The 16,178-nt window shown below is 47.9% G+C and overlaps 1 protein-coding gene across 2 annotated transcripts; it reads right to left on the bottom strand.

Moving 5' to 3' along the window:
• Window position 1: 1 nt before the first annotated feature.
• PLTP (phospholipid transfer protein) lies at window positions 2-14,244 on the bottom strand. Of its 2 annotated transcripts, none has more exons than XM_027869351.1 (16): window positions 14,068-14,244; window positions 12,408-12,519; window positions 12,082-12,181; window positions 9,364-9,492; window positions 8,794-8,949; window positions 7,748-7,811; window positions 7,526-7,589; window positions 3,979-4,070; window positions 3,678-3,854; window positions 3,307-3,366; window positions 1,510-1,674; window positions 1,354-1,421; window positions 1,228-1,270; window positions 1,056-1,119; window positions 371-447; window positions 2-284 (listed from the first exon to the last, which is right to left on the bottom strand). In XM_027869351.1, exons 2-16 carry the CDS (start codon window positions 12,505-12,507, stop codon window positions 156-158), a joined length of 1,488 nt encoding a protein of 495 aa, XP_027725152.1. In that variant the 5' UTR covers window positions 12,508-12,519; window positions 14,068-14,244; the 3' UTR covers window positions 2-155. The 2 variants fall into 2 exon arrangements, with proteins under 2 accessions (XP_027725152.1, XP_027725153.1); XM_027869352.1 differs by lacking the exon at window positions 14,068-14,244 and adding an exon at window positions 13,876-13,956.
• Window positions 14,245-16,178: the final 1,934 nt, after the last annotated feature.

Genomic DNA, 16,178 nt, shown 5'->3' with positions numbered 1-16,178 from the left:
CTGTCTCTCGGTCCTGACTGGGGATAGGGATGGCTTTATTGAAGGGATGGGGATTGGTTCCGTACAGTTTGAAAAAGAGAAAAAAGGGAGGTTGAACTTCATGAATAAAAGACGACTTGCTTGAATGAATGAATGACAGCCTCCCAGAAGCCTGTTCAGGAGGTAGGGGCAACAGATTGAGGTGGAGAGGAGGTGGGCCCAAGGTCACCAGATGGCTGGTTCTTTTCAATCACCTCTCGAAGACCTTTGGTGAAATGGAGATCAGCCCCAATGGTCAGGAATCCCTAGAGTTCACAGGGGGAGAGAGGATATGAGAAGATGCGTCCAAAGCTCCCCTTCTTCCCCAGCACTCTGTATAACCCTCACTCACTGCCTGGTTGGTCACCACCTCTTCGACAAAGTCAATTCCCTCGGGGAGTGGTATCTGCACCCCACGCTTGGTTCGATCTGCCGGAAAGGAAAGCAATAGAACACGCTCTTGCGTGGCTCCGAAGGACAATCAGGACCAGTGGGTAGTCATTAGAGGGAGGCAGAGATACCAGCTCAGGCCCATGCCTGTGCCGTTCTCTGATGGGATGGGGTGCTGACCCAGGAGGTGGAGGCTGGATGTCTGCTGCCCAGGGAAGCTATGGAGGGATCCCTGCTTGAGGGGGGGGCTCGGACTAGATGATGGCAAGGTCCTTTCCAGCTCCTAAGAGTTTAAAGATGATGCAGAGACTAGAATGGAGGCTATAGTGAAAGCTGGTCTTGGAAGGAGTGAGCCATTTCCTGGCTATGTGACCTCCAGGCACTTACCTTCTCTGGGACTTCTGTAAAATGAGGAAGTTCCTCACTTAGCGAGTTCCTCCCTTACTAGTCTTCAGTAGAAGTTTAGACGATCACTTGTAGATGTTGTAAAGGACAATCCTCTTAAAGTATGGGTTGGCCTAGATGATGTCTACATTCCCTTCTGACTCTTCAGGTTCTGATTCTGTGACCTGCTCAGCCTGGGACTCCCTCTCCCCAGCTCTGCCCAGCTCCCCACCCCATCCTCCGCCCTGAGAAGGTTGGCTTACCATTGAGCAGGGGCATCACCACGATCTGTAGCAGTGTCTTCAGTGGTGCCTGCAGGGGAATCAGCTGGGATGGGGGAGAGAGGGAGAAATGAAGGATGGGTTTCTGGTAGGCTTGCTGGTCCCCCCTCCCTCAGTGGCTTCTCTCTTCCCTATCCCACTTCCCATTACTCACTGCCAGGGACTCCAAGGCAGACTGGTTTGAATAGATTCGAAACCTTTGGAGAAATGGAAGAAAATGTTGGGGCTTGTGCTGGGGGCCTGCGCTTCCTATCAACACCCAATCCCTCACCCCTGTTACCTGCGTAAATCCATCTGGGCCCGAAGTGCCTTTCCCCGAAGACCCATTTTTGCACTGAGACGGGCATCCTAAAGGAAAGGAGGGGCAGTGATGTTTCTGATCGGACCACCTCCCAGCCCTTGGCAGTTCTCCCCTCACCCTCTCTTAGCACCGAACCATGGTCATGCTGGACAGCTGCACTTGGGGCTGGTCAGGTGGTACCAAGGCAATGACAAGGCCAGTGGTGACAGAGATGGTGGTGCCTGAAGGCTTAATGGTGCATCGAGGTGGTGCAAGGACCTGCAGCTCCAGCTTTAGCGGTGCATCTATCACTGCTGGACTCTTCAAAGAAAGAAGGGGAGACAAGTTAAGGTTGGGTTTAGTGGGAAGGACAGCACAATGTCATGGAAAGAAGCATAGTGATCTGGAATCAGATACCCTGGTTTGAATTCTGGCTGTTACCACTACCTTTGGTACCTCAGACAAGACACGAATTTCTTGTCTGCATTTCACCATCTGTCAAATGAGGGAGCTGAACTAAATGATTACTAAGGTCTCTTGCAGCTCCAGAGTTTGTGGATTTGTTATAGTCTGAAATGGTGAAAAAGAATTGTCTGGATGGTAGCCCTTGGGGAGAGCCATGGAAAAGGTGGGGGCAGCAATGGGAGGAGGGCCAATTAACAAGGCCGAATTCAGGGTCTGCTCTTTGCTATCCCGCTGGGATACATCATCACTGTCAGAGCCTGTCAGTCAATAAGCATTTATTAAGTCCTTACTAAAAGGCCGGGCACCGTGCTGGGAATACAAAAAAAAAAAACAACAACATGGTCCTTGCCCACTGGGAACTTGAATTCTAATGGAGACATGCAAGTAACTATATACACATAAGATATATAGAAGAGAAGGCACTGATGGGGGGAGAAAAAGGCCTCATGCAGGTGATATTTGATCTGAATCCTGAAGGAAGTCAGGGAAGCCAGGAGGTGGAGGTGAGGAGGGGGCATTCCAGGTATGAGGGACAGCCAGGGCACAGAGAGTGGGGAGACAGTGTCATCATTCAAGGAACAGCGAGAGTCACTGGATTATATAGTACATGGAGAGGAGCAAAGTGTAATAAGACTGGATAGGCAGGAAGGGGCCAGATGGTGAAGGACCCTGAAAGCTGAACAGAGGAATTTATTTCTCTGTCTGAATGGCAGCCCCCCAAGAAGGCTATTTAGAAATGCCTTCCTGAACTTTCTCTGATCCTGGAGGTAATAGGGAACAACAGGAGTTTGAGGATACACAAGTTAATACTATATACAAGTTAATATTTTTTATATATATACATATATATATATGTACATATGTCACCTGGAGGTAATAGGGAACAACAGGAGTTTAAAGTTACACAAGTTATTATATTATTATATATTATATATTACATATAATATATACTCATGCTAACTTCAGGGAGGTTAATCACCAGGGTGCCAATGTTTTTTGGCCCCAGCAATTCTTGAAGAGCATTTACCAAGTTATAGAAATGAGTTGCAGTCTGCATTGGCAGAGGAAGTGTCCACATTAAAATCACAGATCTTTGAAATATCTGTTCTGTGGACTCAGACCAAGCATTCATATGCTTTAGAGCAGAAAGGGACCTTACAGATCATCTAATCCCTCCCTATTATTTTATAGATAAAGAAACTGGGACCAGAGAAGTGAAATGACTTGTCTAAAGTCACTATTAAGTACTATCAAGTAATAGAGTCAGAACTCAAACTCGGATCTTCTCACTCCAAATCCTGGGTTCTTCATCCATCTAGAGATGGGGCTCCAGACTCCTCTTGAGCCCCTCGGCTGGAGCACTCACTCCATGGAGTTGGAGTATATACTTAAACTTCTATATGGAAGCTTCTCCTATATCCCCTCCCTTTTCAGAGTGAATTCTCTCTCCCTCCCATACAGCCAATTCCATCCTCCCATCTCTCTCACCAACAAAATGATGCTCCCGAAGAAAGTGGCCCTCAGTACCATGTCCAGGTCTTTAGGCACCTGAGTCAAGAAAAGGAAAAAGAGAGATGGGGGGTGGGGGGAGGAGAGGGAAGAATTTGTAGGTTAGACTTGAGAAGTCAACTAGACCAGTCCTCTGCCCCTGAGTTTTCTCTGTATCATCCTCATTTTTGAACACTTCCAGCAACAGGGAGCTCCCAACTTTGCAAGGCAGAAAGATTCTTTCACCTGAATTCATTTGTTCACACTATGTCCTCCCCCCTCCATGTTGGCCTTAGCCTATCAGTGGGTCAAATACCACCACTTGGGGACCCCTCTAAACCTTACCCTCTGCCCCTGCCACATCATCTCACCTTGTCCCCAACAAGCTCCAACCGGAATGCCCCAGCTTGAAAGTAACTGTCCATAGCAGAGTCAAAGAAGAACTCAGAGAAAGCCACATAGACCATCCTTTCGTCTTCCTGCAGTTGAGGCTCCACAGCCCGGTTAGGGAAGCTGGTGTTGGCCTCCACCAGAGGGAAGAAGGCTCCCTGAGGGACAGGAGCAGAAAGGTCTGAGCATCTCAGAGCAGCTCAGCCTGAGCATGCCAGAAAGGAATGTTTGGATGAGCGAACACTCGGCTGGGGTCCCAAGTGCCCCAAGCTGGGCACTCACCCGGAAGTTCATGTCCAGATTGCTGGCCGAGGTCACTGGATCACTCAGGAGGGAATAGTCAATGCCGACGTACTGGTCCACTGCACTTCGTACTAAATGCGAAGGTTTGTTTATTACTTCGACAACCAATCAACTCAATGACTTTTAATGAGGCAGCCTACATAGAATTATGCTTCCTGGGAGGCAGGGCTATGCAGTGGCCAGAACTGGGACTTAGAGTCTGAAGAGAAATGGTTCATTTACCTAATCCCTGAGTTGTATCTCATCTCTACCACTAACTGGCTATGTGACCTTGGGCAGTCATTTCTGTAAAAATGGGGGATAACACTTGTGCTAACTTGTTGTTCAGCCATTTTCAGTCATGTCTGACTCTTCATGAACCCATTTGGGGTTTTCTTGGCAGAGATATTGGAGTGGTTCGCCATTTCCTTCTGCAGCTCATTTTACAGATGAGGAAACTGAGGCAGAGTTAAGTGACTTGCCCAGGGTCACACAGAGAGTAAGTGTCTGAGGCTGGATTTGAACTCAGGAAGACTCTAGGCCAGGTGATCTATCCACTGTGCCACCTACCTGCCTTCGCACTATCTACCTCTCTTCAAATGAGGCTGTGGCTGTAATGAGTTTACAGTCAGTCAGTGGTCCTGGGTCTGACATCTGCTGTCTGCTTTTGCTCCTTACTGCCCATGTGCGATCCTGGGCATGTGACACCCCTCTTTGGGCCTGGGTTTCCTCTTTATTTCATTTTATATTGTGGGGGATGGGGGGAGAGAAGGTAATCAAGGTTCAGAGACTTGCCCAGGGTCACACAGCTAGTAAGTGTCTGAGGTCACATTTCAACTCAGGTTTTCCTGACTCTGGGGCCAGTGCTCTATCACCACCTAGCAGCCCCTGAGTCTGAGTTTCCTAATCTGTAAAATGAGAGGCCTGAGCTAGAAAGGTAGGAGTCCTCTCCAGCTCTAAAAAGCCACGATCCTTTGTAAAGCGTTGTGTAACCGAGGAACGAACTCTATTTAGCCTCAGCTGCTGTGCCATAAAGGAGACTCATAATTACCTTATTTAACAACTCCTATTTCTACAGCACTTTACAGTTTACAAAGTACTTTCCTTATGACAGCATTACGTCCTAAGCAGTGCAAGTATATAGGTACTGCTCACCTTAGAGAAAGGAAATTGAGCAACAGAGGCATTAAACCGCCATCCTCCAGCAGAGGCCGGCCTCCAGCCCAGGTGTCCTGACTGTCAATTGAGTTTTTTTTTTCCTCCTCACCATATTGACTCAAGCTCCCGTCAGCAGGTACTGCATCTTCTCCTTCCAGTGTATCAAGAGACAGCTTGACACAGCGGGGATAGCCAGGGACTCAAGTCAGGAAGAGCTAGGTTCAAATCCCTCCTCAGACACTACCAGGGCATGTGAACATGAGAAAGTCATGGAAATTCTCTGAGCCTCAGTTACTCCGGCTATAAAATGGGCACGATGAAAACAGCCCCTACCTCACAGTCTTGCTGTGAGGGTCAAGTGAGATCACATATAGAGGCAGTTGGTGTAATGTACAGAGTACTAGGTTTGGAATCCAAGGACCACGGTTCGAATCCTGTTTCAGTGTTTACTATCTACCTGAGTGAACTCAGAACCTTCGACAGGCAACTTAACCACCTAGGGTCTCAGTTTCTCCTCTGTCGAGGGAGGAGATCAGACTAAATGACCTTTTAGGTCCCTTCCGGCTCAAAATCTATGAAAAAAAGCCAATCACTGTGCAAACCTTGAAGAGCTAAGTAAATGTCAGCTATGACTGTTACTCTCTGTAATAATCCCTATCCACAAGGTAGTTGTGAGTCTCAGATGAGATAATCCACGTTCAGTGTTTTGTAATCTCTAGAGGACCGCCTGAAAGTCAGTTGTCCTATCTCTTCAGAGAGACAAACAAACAGGTGTACTGGATGCCAGCCAGAAGGGAGACGAGGACAGGCCAGAGGGAAGGGCACCCAGGGCCTTCACCTGACCAGAGGCCAGAGACCACAGTGTAAGGTGAGATCTCACTTCTGCCCAAGGGGGGCACAGTTCTACGCACAGAAAACACAAACTAGATTTGAGTCCCCATGCCTTGAAATCTTGTGCCCTCTCTCCCAGAGCTACCAATAAACAAAAAAGTATTCAACGAGGGCCAAGTACCGCTCAGAACCTGTAAACAAGGCAGTCCCTGCTCACCAGCTAGTTGAGATAAGACACTAATAATAATTGTAATTAGGGCAGCTAGGTGATACAGTTGTAAGAGCACTAGGTCTGACCTTCTCCTTGAGTTCAAATCTGGCTTCAGACACTTAGCTCTGTGGCCCTGGGCAAGTCACTTAACCTTGTTTGCCTCAGTTTCCTCATCTACAAAATGAGCTGGAGAAGGAAATGGCAAACCACTCCAGTATCTTTGCCAAGAAAACTACAAGTGGGGTCATGAAGAGTCAGATACGACTGAAAAAAACTGAGTAACAGCAAGCAAAAAATAATTGTTATACATTTCTAGAGCTTACAAAAGTGTTGTCTGTACAACTATCTTGCGGATTAAGGGAAGTATCATTACTTCCACTTTATATATGAGGAAAAACTCAGGCTCAGAGAAGGAAAAATGACTTGCCCAAGGTCATAAAGCTGTTAAGTGCTGGCTGTAGTCAGGACTTGAACCCTCTAGATTGCCTTATGCTTATTTGGTACATATTTTGTATGTACTTATATGGCTGCCTATTGTCTCCACCAATAAAACATAATTTTCTTGAGGGCAGGGACAATTTCATTTTTGTTTTTGTATCCTTACTTCCTGGTATAACACCTGCCCTGTTGTTATTCAGTTGTCACCAACCCACTTGGGGTTTTCTTGGCAGAGATACTGGTATGGTTTGCCATTTTGCTCTCCAGATCATTTTACAGATGAGGAAACTGAGGGAAACAGGGTGAAGCGACCTGCCCAGGATCACAGAACTAGTAAGCGTCTGAGGTTGGATTTGAACTCAGGAAGATGAGTCTTCCTGATTCCCAGCCCAGCGTTCTATCCACTGCCCCACCTGGCTGCCCCATAAAAAGTAACTCGCCCAAGGTCAACAAGTAAGCAAACAGTAGAATCAAGCCTCTCTATTCCAAGTCTAGAGGGTTCACTTTCTCTCTCCCTACTCCTTCCTCTCTTTCTCTGTCTCTCACAAACAGAAAAACAAAACAGGCTTTACAGCAGTCACTTCTTATATATAAATGCACACACAAACACACACTTATATTCAACCCTGCTTTGTAACAGAAGGCCTGTCAAGCAGAGACACAGCACCACTGTAGTAACATTCTGCACCCATGATCCCCCATTTCCCGCAAATGCTCAGCCCACTCTGCTATGCTTCCTCATCTTGGGGAGTCTTGTAGATAACTATGTGCTTGCTAAACTTCTGGACAGAAACTCCCAACTTTCAAGCTTTCGTCCCCAGTAGACCTGCTGGGAGTGGGTGGAGGAGGGGACAGGAAGACAAGGCAAAAGCAGATACATCCCAACCTTTTCCCATTTCCAGGACTCACCAGGGACTGTGCCCAGAAGGGAATTGAGCAGGACCAGCCCTGCATGGTGCAGCACAGGACAGATCTGAGGATCAAAATATAAGTATCAACACCAGATCCCTCTCTGCACATTACCCCCAACCCCCAATCTTCATCCTTCTCCATGTTCCTGCCTACTCCAGCCATCCCTCATGCTCCCATCCCTGCCACCTGGTCCCTCCCTGGCCCTCAATCCAGCATCACCTGTTGGTTGAGAAGGAAACGCACGCCTGAGATGATGAAAGTGGAGAGGAAATCATAGACCTTCCTGCAGGGAGACGGGGAGTAGAGAAGAGTAGCCCTGTAAACCATGAGCCAGCCTGGCCTTATCCCTTCCAGGCATGGCAGGGATTGACTAGGGGAATCTGGGGTATGGGAAGGGATAAAGTTCAGTACCAAAGCAGATCCTCAAGCAGGGCCAAATCTGATGTGGGTGGGGGAGAAGGCAGGGCTCAAGACACATTCCACCATTTCCCTCTCACCCTCAATATCTGTAACCCAGTGGAATCTGGGAAAAGTGAAGAATAAGTATAAAGAGAGGAAAGGAGGGTAGCTCTGAGGGAATGGAAAGGGGGAGCCTGGGCAGCCTGGTATTCAAGGCCCTCCACAACAGGGCCCAAACTTCTCCCTCCTCATCCTTGTCTCTCACTGTGCCCCTTCACACAAGAGCCACTCCTTCCCAACCAGACCCTCCCCACCCTATCCCCAAACGGGCCCAACCTTACCCCTCTACACTGTTCCCTGTCTTGAAATGCCCTCTTCCATCCCCACCTGTCAGTCCTACCTTCAAGGCCTAGTTCCAAGGTCAGCTCATCCATGAAGTCTTCCTTCCCACCCACCCAGCACCTAGAAGTGATATCTCCCTTTTCTGTACTTCTGTGAAACTTCACATCCTTAGCGTATTCTGCCTTGAATAACTGTGTATGTATCTTGTCCCTCTCCCAACCCAATTAGACAGTAAACTCTGTGGGGACAAAGAACGTGTCTCATTCATTCTCTCTCAGTGCCTAAGATGGGGCCAAGAACATGGTAAACACTCAATGACTGTTTGCTATAGTCTAGTACCAACCACCTTCTTCCCCACTCACTGTCCCTGAACCACAATTGGACATAAGCTGAATAAAGACCCTTCAAATCCAGCATTATCCTGTTGGCTGAGGAATGGCTCGCCCCCATCCAGGATGGGGAATGAAAGTCCATATGGACAGTGGTAGAAGGAATGGGGTTCTGGAGCCAAGGAGAGGCCTCACTTGAAGGTCCCCCCGAAGGCAGCTTGCATCTTGGAGACAGAGGCTCCACAGGAGACATTGGAAACTTTAATTCGCCCACCAGGGTCTCTGGTCAGCTGCAGGGCTGTGTGGATGGACACACCTTCAGCCGAAGCATCAATATAGCCCCCATCATAACTGCCAACAGATGAAAATCAAGAAGGAAATGAGTAGTTACAGAGCACCTACTATGCTCCAGGCAATTTACAAATATTGTTTAATCCTCACAACAATCCTTGGAGGTAGGTGCTGTTATTATTCTTGTTATACAGTTGAGGAAACTAAGGCAAACAGAGGTTAAGTGACTTGCCCAGGGACACACAGCTAGCATGTGTCTATAACAGCATTTGAACTCAATTCTTCCTGACTCCAGGCACAGAACTCTAGCCACTGCACCACCTGGCTGCCTCCAAAAGTTGGGGTGCAAAGAAGGGGGCTCAGACAAATAAACCCCACCCCACCCCTCTCCCTCACCTGTCCTCTCTCCTGTCCAACCCTTCCCCTCTCACCGCCTCTCCCCGCCCTTGTCCTAGCCCCTGCCCCCGAACTCACAGGAACCAGTAAAGCAGCTGTCTCCGGAAGCGAAGGCTGATGGAGGCATTGCTGATGTACAAGATCAGATCACAAGTTGGCTGGAAGTACAGTTCTGATTGGACCAGCTGCAGGTTGGTCACCTTCACCCTAGAGGGACAGAGAGCACAGGAGGCTCAGATCCAGGGTGCCCCAGCCTTAGATGCCCATTCAGAGCTAAGTTTCCTCAGAAGAAAGACAAGATAGCTGAAATAGCCCTTAGTAACTTTGGGGCAGCTAGGTGGTGCAGTGGATAGAATGCTGGCCCTGGAGTCAGGAGGACCTAAATTCAAATGTAGCTTCAGATACTTCCTGGCTGTGCGACCCTGAGCAAGTCACTTAACCCTGTTTGCTTCAGTTTCCTCCTCTGTAAAATGAGCTGGAGAAGGAAATGGCAAACTACTCCTGTATCTTTGCCAAGAAAATCCCAAACAGGGTCATGAAGAGTCAGACATGACTAATTGACAAAACAACTTTAAATTCCTCTCTTTTCCCTGCCCCTATAAGCACTATCAGAGCAGGGCCACCTCACCACTCATTCAACCCAATTTGAGAAGAAAGACAATAAACGGCCTAGCTCTCCTAGGAAGGTCCCCCTGTGCCACATGTAGGATGTCTTTCCCTGTTTTACAGGGAAAGAAACTGAGGCACAGAATCTCAGAACTGGAAAGGACCTCAGAAATCCTCTAGTCTAATCCACCTCTGAAAAGGAATCCTTTCTACCACTTCCCTGATAAGTGATTATCCAGCCTCCACTTGAACAAGTAAAATTAATAATAATAATAACTAACATTTGTATAGTGCTCTAATATGCAAAGCACTTCACGTATATGATCTCACTGGATAAACTCCATTTATGTGGAAACACCATCTTCCAAAGCAGCCCATTTCTCTTTTGGACAGATGGCAGGTTTTTCTTTCTTCTAGCAGAAATTAGTCTCTCTGCATCTTCCCCTTATTGTTTCCTGTTCGGTCTTCTGCAGTCAAGCAGAACAAGTCTAAATATTCTTTCCCATGAGAGCAGACTTCAAAGATTTGAATTGCTACCTTCAATAAGTCTTCTCCTCTCAAAAAAAAAAAAAGCATCCCCAGCTAGTTCAACCAACTGTCTTGCGTGATGACTTATCCAAGTTTGTCCACTGAGTTAGTGAGAGAAATGAGACTCAAATTTATGAGCCCAAACCCTTTCTATCCCCTCCATGACTTGACCTCAGAACCTCTTTCTGACCCAGCCCCTGGAGGAAGTAGGAGGTAGGCTCAAAGATGTTTGCTTTCTTACATGAAACCAGAATTTGAGATGAGGAACTATGCCCAGGATTTCTAGTAGGTAGAATTCTGTTATAGGCAGTGCTATAACGTGAAAATGATTCTGGACTAGGAGTCAGGAGGCTTGGATTAGAGTCCTAGCTCTGTGACTAACTATGTGACTTTGAATAAGCCACATCCCTTCTCTGGGGGGTTGGGATTCCATCTCTCTGCTCTGGGCATTTTTTTCTGGCTGTCCGCCATGCCTGGAATAATCTCCCTCCTCAACTCTGCCTACTGCCTTCCCTGGTCTTTAAGTCCCAACCAAGATCCCATTCTTTATAGGAAGACTTTCCCAACCCCTCTTGATTCCAGTGCTTTCTCTCTGTTAATTATTTCCTATTTATCCTGTATATAACTTGCCTGTATATATTTGTTAGCATGTCTTCTCCCCCATTAGACTATAAGCTCCTTGATGACAGGGACTGGTTTTTGCTTTTTTTTTTTGTATCCCAAGCCCTTAACACAGTGCCTGGCACATAGTAGGTGCTTAATAAATGTAGATTGATTGATTGATTAGACTTGATCAGAGGGTCTTAACATTTTTTAGGTCATGGACCTCTTTGACAGTTTAGTGAAGCCTCCGAATCCCTTCTCAAAATTATGCTTTTAAACGAGTGAACATGTACATAAATGGGCACATACAAGATAAACAGAGAGTAGAGGAAAGGTAACCTCAAGAGGGGATGGAATTAGTAGCTAGGGGGAGGGGCTTACTGCAGCTGATGGCACTTGGGCTGAGTCTCAAAGGTGGCTGGAGATTCTAAGAGGGGGAGATCAGGACTGAGAGCGCTCCAGGGAGAAGGGCAGATGGTGCAGAGGCAATGAAATGGGAGATGGAGCGACCTGGGTGGAGGATCTCTCAACCCCGGCTGCCAATGCCTCCCAACCAAATTACCTTGTATTTATTTTGCATATTTTTTTGCATCTACTTATATGGATATGTAGTATGCCCTTCCCAAGAGAGTCTGGGGTCTTCTCAGGGCCTAGCACACTGCCTATCACATAGTAGGTGCTGAAATGCTTGCGGACTGAGAAGTGATCTCCAAAGTCCCTTCGAGCTCTAACTCTCACAAGCTTAAAAATATACAAACACTGGCTCACTAGGCCTCTGGCAAAGATGGGTTGCCAAATCTGAGAAACACTGTGACCCAGTAACTTCCCTGGGCCTCAAGTCCTTCCATCTATACAATGAGATAGTTGGACTAAAGAACCTCTGGGGTCCTTTCAGATCTATACCTGTGTGCTGGTGTGCTGTGTCCAAGTAAAGAAATTCTGACTTGAATGACTTCAGACATAGCTCAGCTATGTAGCACAGTCCCATTCTCAACCCCACCCACTGTACCTCACCCCTAGCTTTTGAGCCCGACCCCCCAAATCCCAGTCCCCACTCACTCAGAGATGTTGTAAGAGAACGGGCCCTCGCTGCCCCGCAGGTCTGGGATGGTAATGGTTTCTAGCTCCTGTTCGAGGAACTTCAATCCTTCTTGCTTTACTGAGACAGTAAGACCCTTAGAACTGGTTAGCTCCTCCCACCAAGCATTTTCCTTCCTCTCCTCCCCCAGGTTCATCCTCCCACCATCACAACACACAGGCTTTTTTGTTGGAAGAAAAGGAGAGACAGCCCCAGGGCTCCCTCCTGAACAGGGGATCTCTCATTTCCCAACTCCCCCAAGTCCCAGGGACCAAAGAAAAGTTGGCCCCCTGTCTCATAACCTTACCCAGCTCCAGGGCTTTGGATGTCACCCGGATCTTGCACCCTGGAGTCTCAGCATGAGTGGCTGCTATAAATGCTAGGAAGAGGGCCCAGAGGGGAGTCATGGCCTCACTGACCTGAGGGAAAGATGGGTACAAGAGTCATTCTCCCACAGGTGGACCTTAGGTGCATTCCCTCCCCTGGACCTCAGGGCTCCCTGTACCTGTCTAGAGTGGGGGCCAGGATCTGCCCCTGGCAGAGAAGGCCACTCAGGCCTCAGGACTCAGATGCAGCTCCAGGGGTAGCCAGATCCCTGAGAGAATTCACCTAGTACTGCTAGCCAGGGAACAAAGCCAAAGGGCCTCCAACTTCCTCCCTATCCTTGATAGCTGAGCCTTTCCTGGGGATGTCAGTCTGTCTTACAGTACAGAGACCTGTCCTGGGACCTCTCATCTTCCAGCTCTACATTCCACTACCCATAGGATTTGGGGGAGGAGGAGAATAATGGGGGCCAAAGCTTCTTGTGCAGCAGCCACATGACAGGCTAAGACTAGTGGGGTGACTGACCCCATCCCCCCACTCCTCTAGCCTCCTGGCAACAGAAGGCCTGAAACTCAGCCTCACTCCATGGTAACAGGAGCAAACACATTCCTGGGGACAGTCTGTGGTATCCAGGGCACCACTCAGGGAAGGGGGCAGCCCAGTCAGTACAAAGTGAAATTTAAAGAGCTGAGCTCCTTGGCCAAATGGAATTCCCTTGTGCCTTCTCCTATCCCTTAAGTGTAGAGAATCTTAGAATGACTGCTGTGGAAGGGATCTTAGAATGCGGAATGTTAGAACAAGTAGGGACTTTTAGAAGAGAGAATGTCATAGATGAAAAGAACCTAAGAACACAAAAAATAGAAAGTTAGAAATGGAAGGAACCTTAAGATATTAAAAAAAAACCAAAACCCAAACCAGAATGTTAGAGCTGGAAGGAACTCATAAGATAGATCATGGGATGTCAGAATTGAAAGGACTTTAGAATATAATATGCCAGAGGCAGAAAGGACCTGAGAATATTTCACGTTAGAACTGGAAGGAACCTTAGAACACAGAAAATAGAATGCCAATACTGGTAGAAACTTTAAAATATAGAACATTAGAACCTTTCGAGTTCATTGTCCAACCCCCTTTATTTTCTTAGAGATTGAAAATGACTTGCCCAGGTTCTGTCTAACTGCAAATTCAAGGCAGAACCTGAACCAGAACCCAGGTTTCACAGCTCCTAAAGTCCAGGGCTCTTTTCACCAAGTTCTCTTCTTGCCCCATTCCAGTCTGGGAGTTAAAGGGCACTGACCCCTCCCTGGCTTGACTTACAAAGCCTCTCCCCTCAGCCCAAACCCATGGGGAGGAGGGGGCACCCAGAGGCTACTGAAAGGACAGTTTGAGATTATCTGAGCTTGTCCAACAGCCTGGGCTCCCCCAGCCCCAGTCCTAGCCCTGGTACAGACCTTCAGATCCTCTGCCCATCTTCCTCCCCACGGCGTCCTCAGCCCCTTTCTGCGTATGCCCAGTCTCCTCAATTCCTCCCCCAGCCCAGACTCTGTGAGAGGTCTAGGCTTCTGGCCTGGGGTAGCGATGGTGGGGGTGGGAGGCGGGGAGCAAAGATGGGGGGTGGGGATGGGATGTGCGTTGAGACTCACGCAGCGGGGCCAAAGGGGCTGGGGTCAGCTGAAGTCACGTCCTGCCTGCAATGCCTTGATCTGGGAAGAGAAGCGGGCCAGGGTCTGTAAGGGCTACTTCGGGTACTGCTGCCTTTATAAGGCGCGAGCTGCAACCCGTTTCCCCCACCGCACATACACACACATACACACACACTCACACACACACCCGCCCCTCTCCTCCCCTCCTGAGTTGGGAGGGATTGGGGCGGGCTGACTAATGTGGAGGAATGGTGGGGGGAGGGCTAGGCGGCCCAGGACTGATCAGGCCCAGGCAGGCTAGATGCCGCCAGAGACCAAGAGAAGGGGCGAGGAAGCTCCCACATCCGTGGAGATAGATATTCATTTCATCCTCAGGACATCCTGTCCTGTGAGGTATGTCTCAGGGGGTCATTCTTCCCATTTTACAAATGAGAACATTGGCACAGAGAGGGCTAGTGACTTACCCACCATGGCAGAACTAGTGGATGGCAGAGCTGGGACTCCAGTGAAGGTCGTCTGAGTTCCAGTCCAGTACTATTTACATGACATTAGGCTTTGCCCAGTTCCTTTAGCTCCTGACTCTTCTTTCCTCATCATTCTCTTCTCATCTGCCTACTTCAGGACCTGCCCCACTCCCCACTCAGTTGTTCCTTTTACGCTTTCCAAGCTAGGCTTCTACCCCATTTAGAACTTTGCCTTGGGGACCCAACCTAGTTATAGTCATATTAGAGTTATCGTAGGATTGAAAGTAGGAAAAGACCTTAAAAAGCATCAAACACACACACACGCTCAATTTAATAGAAGAGGAAACTGTGGGTCAGAGAGGTGACATGATACAGCTAATAATCACACAGGCATAAGTATCAAAGCTGGCATTCAAATCCAGGTCGCCTGATTTCAAATCCAGTATTCTTTCCACTACTCATTCTCCTCTATCCATTCACTCACCTTAATCCAATAGATGCCTGTTAGCTCAGGTTCCCCTCCACCTCCAGCCCAAATATCACAAGTCTCTATTTTCCCATCCTCAGGAAATCTTGTTCTCCTAGAAACATTCCCAGAGGCTTTATTAAATACTGGAAAATGGCCAGGCTCAGGCAGCACCCTGCCTCCTGTTTCCTCACCAATTTACCCCATGGGGTAGCAGGCTCAGAATCACTGGTTGCTTCTGATGATCTGATCTTATATATAGTGCTGGTAATTCAGCTGGGGTCCTCAGCTCAAGGGCCAGCCAGGTACCCTTCTACCCCATACCCCTCTCCCTGCACCTCTCCACAGGGGATGTTGGCTGGCTCGTAGATGCTTGGAGCTGGTCCCCTTCCCCCACTCCCTTGGGTATTCCCCATCTGTTCACTATTCCAAGATTCAAGCTTGGCTTGGGGAAGCTGCATCACCAGTATCTTTCCCAATGACTCTCCCTTCTTCCCTTTACATTTGCATTCATGCACACACTTATCCAGCTTCCCTTCCTGAAATTGAAACCCCTCTTACTGATCTCATCTTGCTGGAGATGTGCTGTTGCATGTGACTTTTTTGGGGTTTGGATGTGTGAGGGAGAGTAGGGAGAGACGCAAGTAAAAGGACAGAAGCTCCCAGGAGTATAGACCTTGATTCAATCTGCCTGCAAACAGGCCAAGTATTTCCATAAGCCTGCTCCAAGAATTCAGAGAACCACAGTGGGAAAACAGTAGGGGGGTTGCCTCTCCAGGGTAAAGTTTGTAGAGTCAGAATAGGAGAAAAGACAATTGTTTAATACTTTGGGTCATGTGCAAAGATCTGAATTAAATTCCACTTTGATCTGTCCTTGTGTTTTGGTCTGGTAAAATAACTTGTATCTTTTTAAAATTTGTGGGTTTTTTTCTTTTTACTCCTTTTGAAAATGCATGAAACTCCTCCTGACATCTGTTTCCTCATCTTTAAAATGAGAGAATTGGACTAGAGAATCTCGGAGGTTCCTCCCAGCTCTGGCACTTTGCATTCTACTCAGGCCTCACTGATCTCTCTGGATAGTTCATTCAGTTTTTAGCATGGACTGCTTTATGTTATTATGGAACTGTTTCATAAAAGGAGTTCGATCGAACCAGATTATCGTTACTGTGACTTTCTAGGAC

The sequence above is a fragment of the Vombatus ursinus genome, unplaced genomic scaffold, assembly GCF_900497805.2.
Source record: "Vombatus ursinus unplaced genomic scaffold, bare-nosed wombat genome assembly UNPS02014793.1, whole genome shotgun sequence".
NCBI lineage: Eukaryota > Metazoa > Chordata > Mammalia > Diprotodontia > Vombatidae > Vombatus > Vombatus ursinus.
Note: the sequence above shows the minus strand (reverse complement) of the source record. Positions and strands in the feature narration are given on the sequence as shown.

Coding starts and splice junctions, on each gene's coding strand:
- PLTP (XM_027869351.1), bottom strand. CDS start 12,507: ATGACTCCCCTCTGGGCCCTCTTCCTAGCATTTATAGCAGCCACTCAT. Junction 7,812..8,793: donor GCCTTCGGGGGGACCTTCAA/GTGAGGCCTCTC, acceptor GTCTCCCTGCAG/GAAGGTCTATGATTTCCTCT. Junction 1,422..1,509: donor AGCTGTCCAGCATGACCATG/GTTCGGTGCTAA, acceptor CCTTTCCTTTAG/GATGCCCGTCTCAGTGCAAA.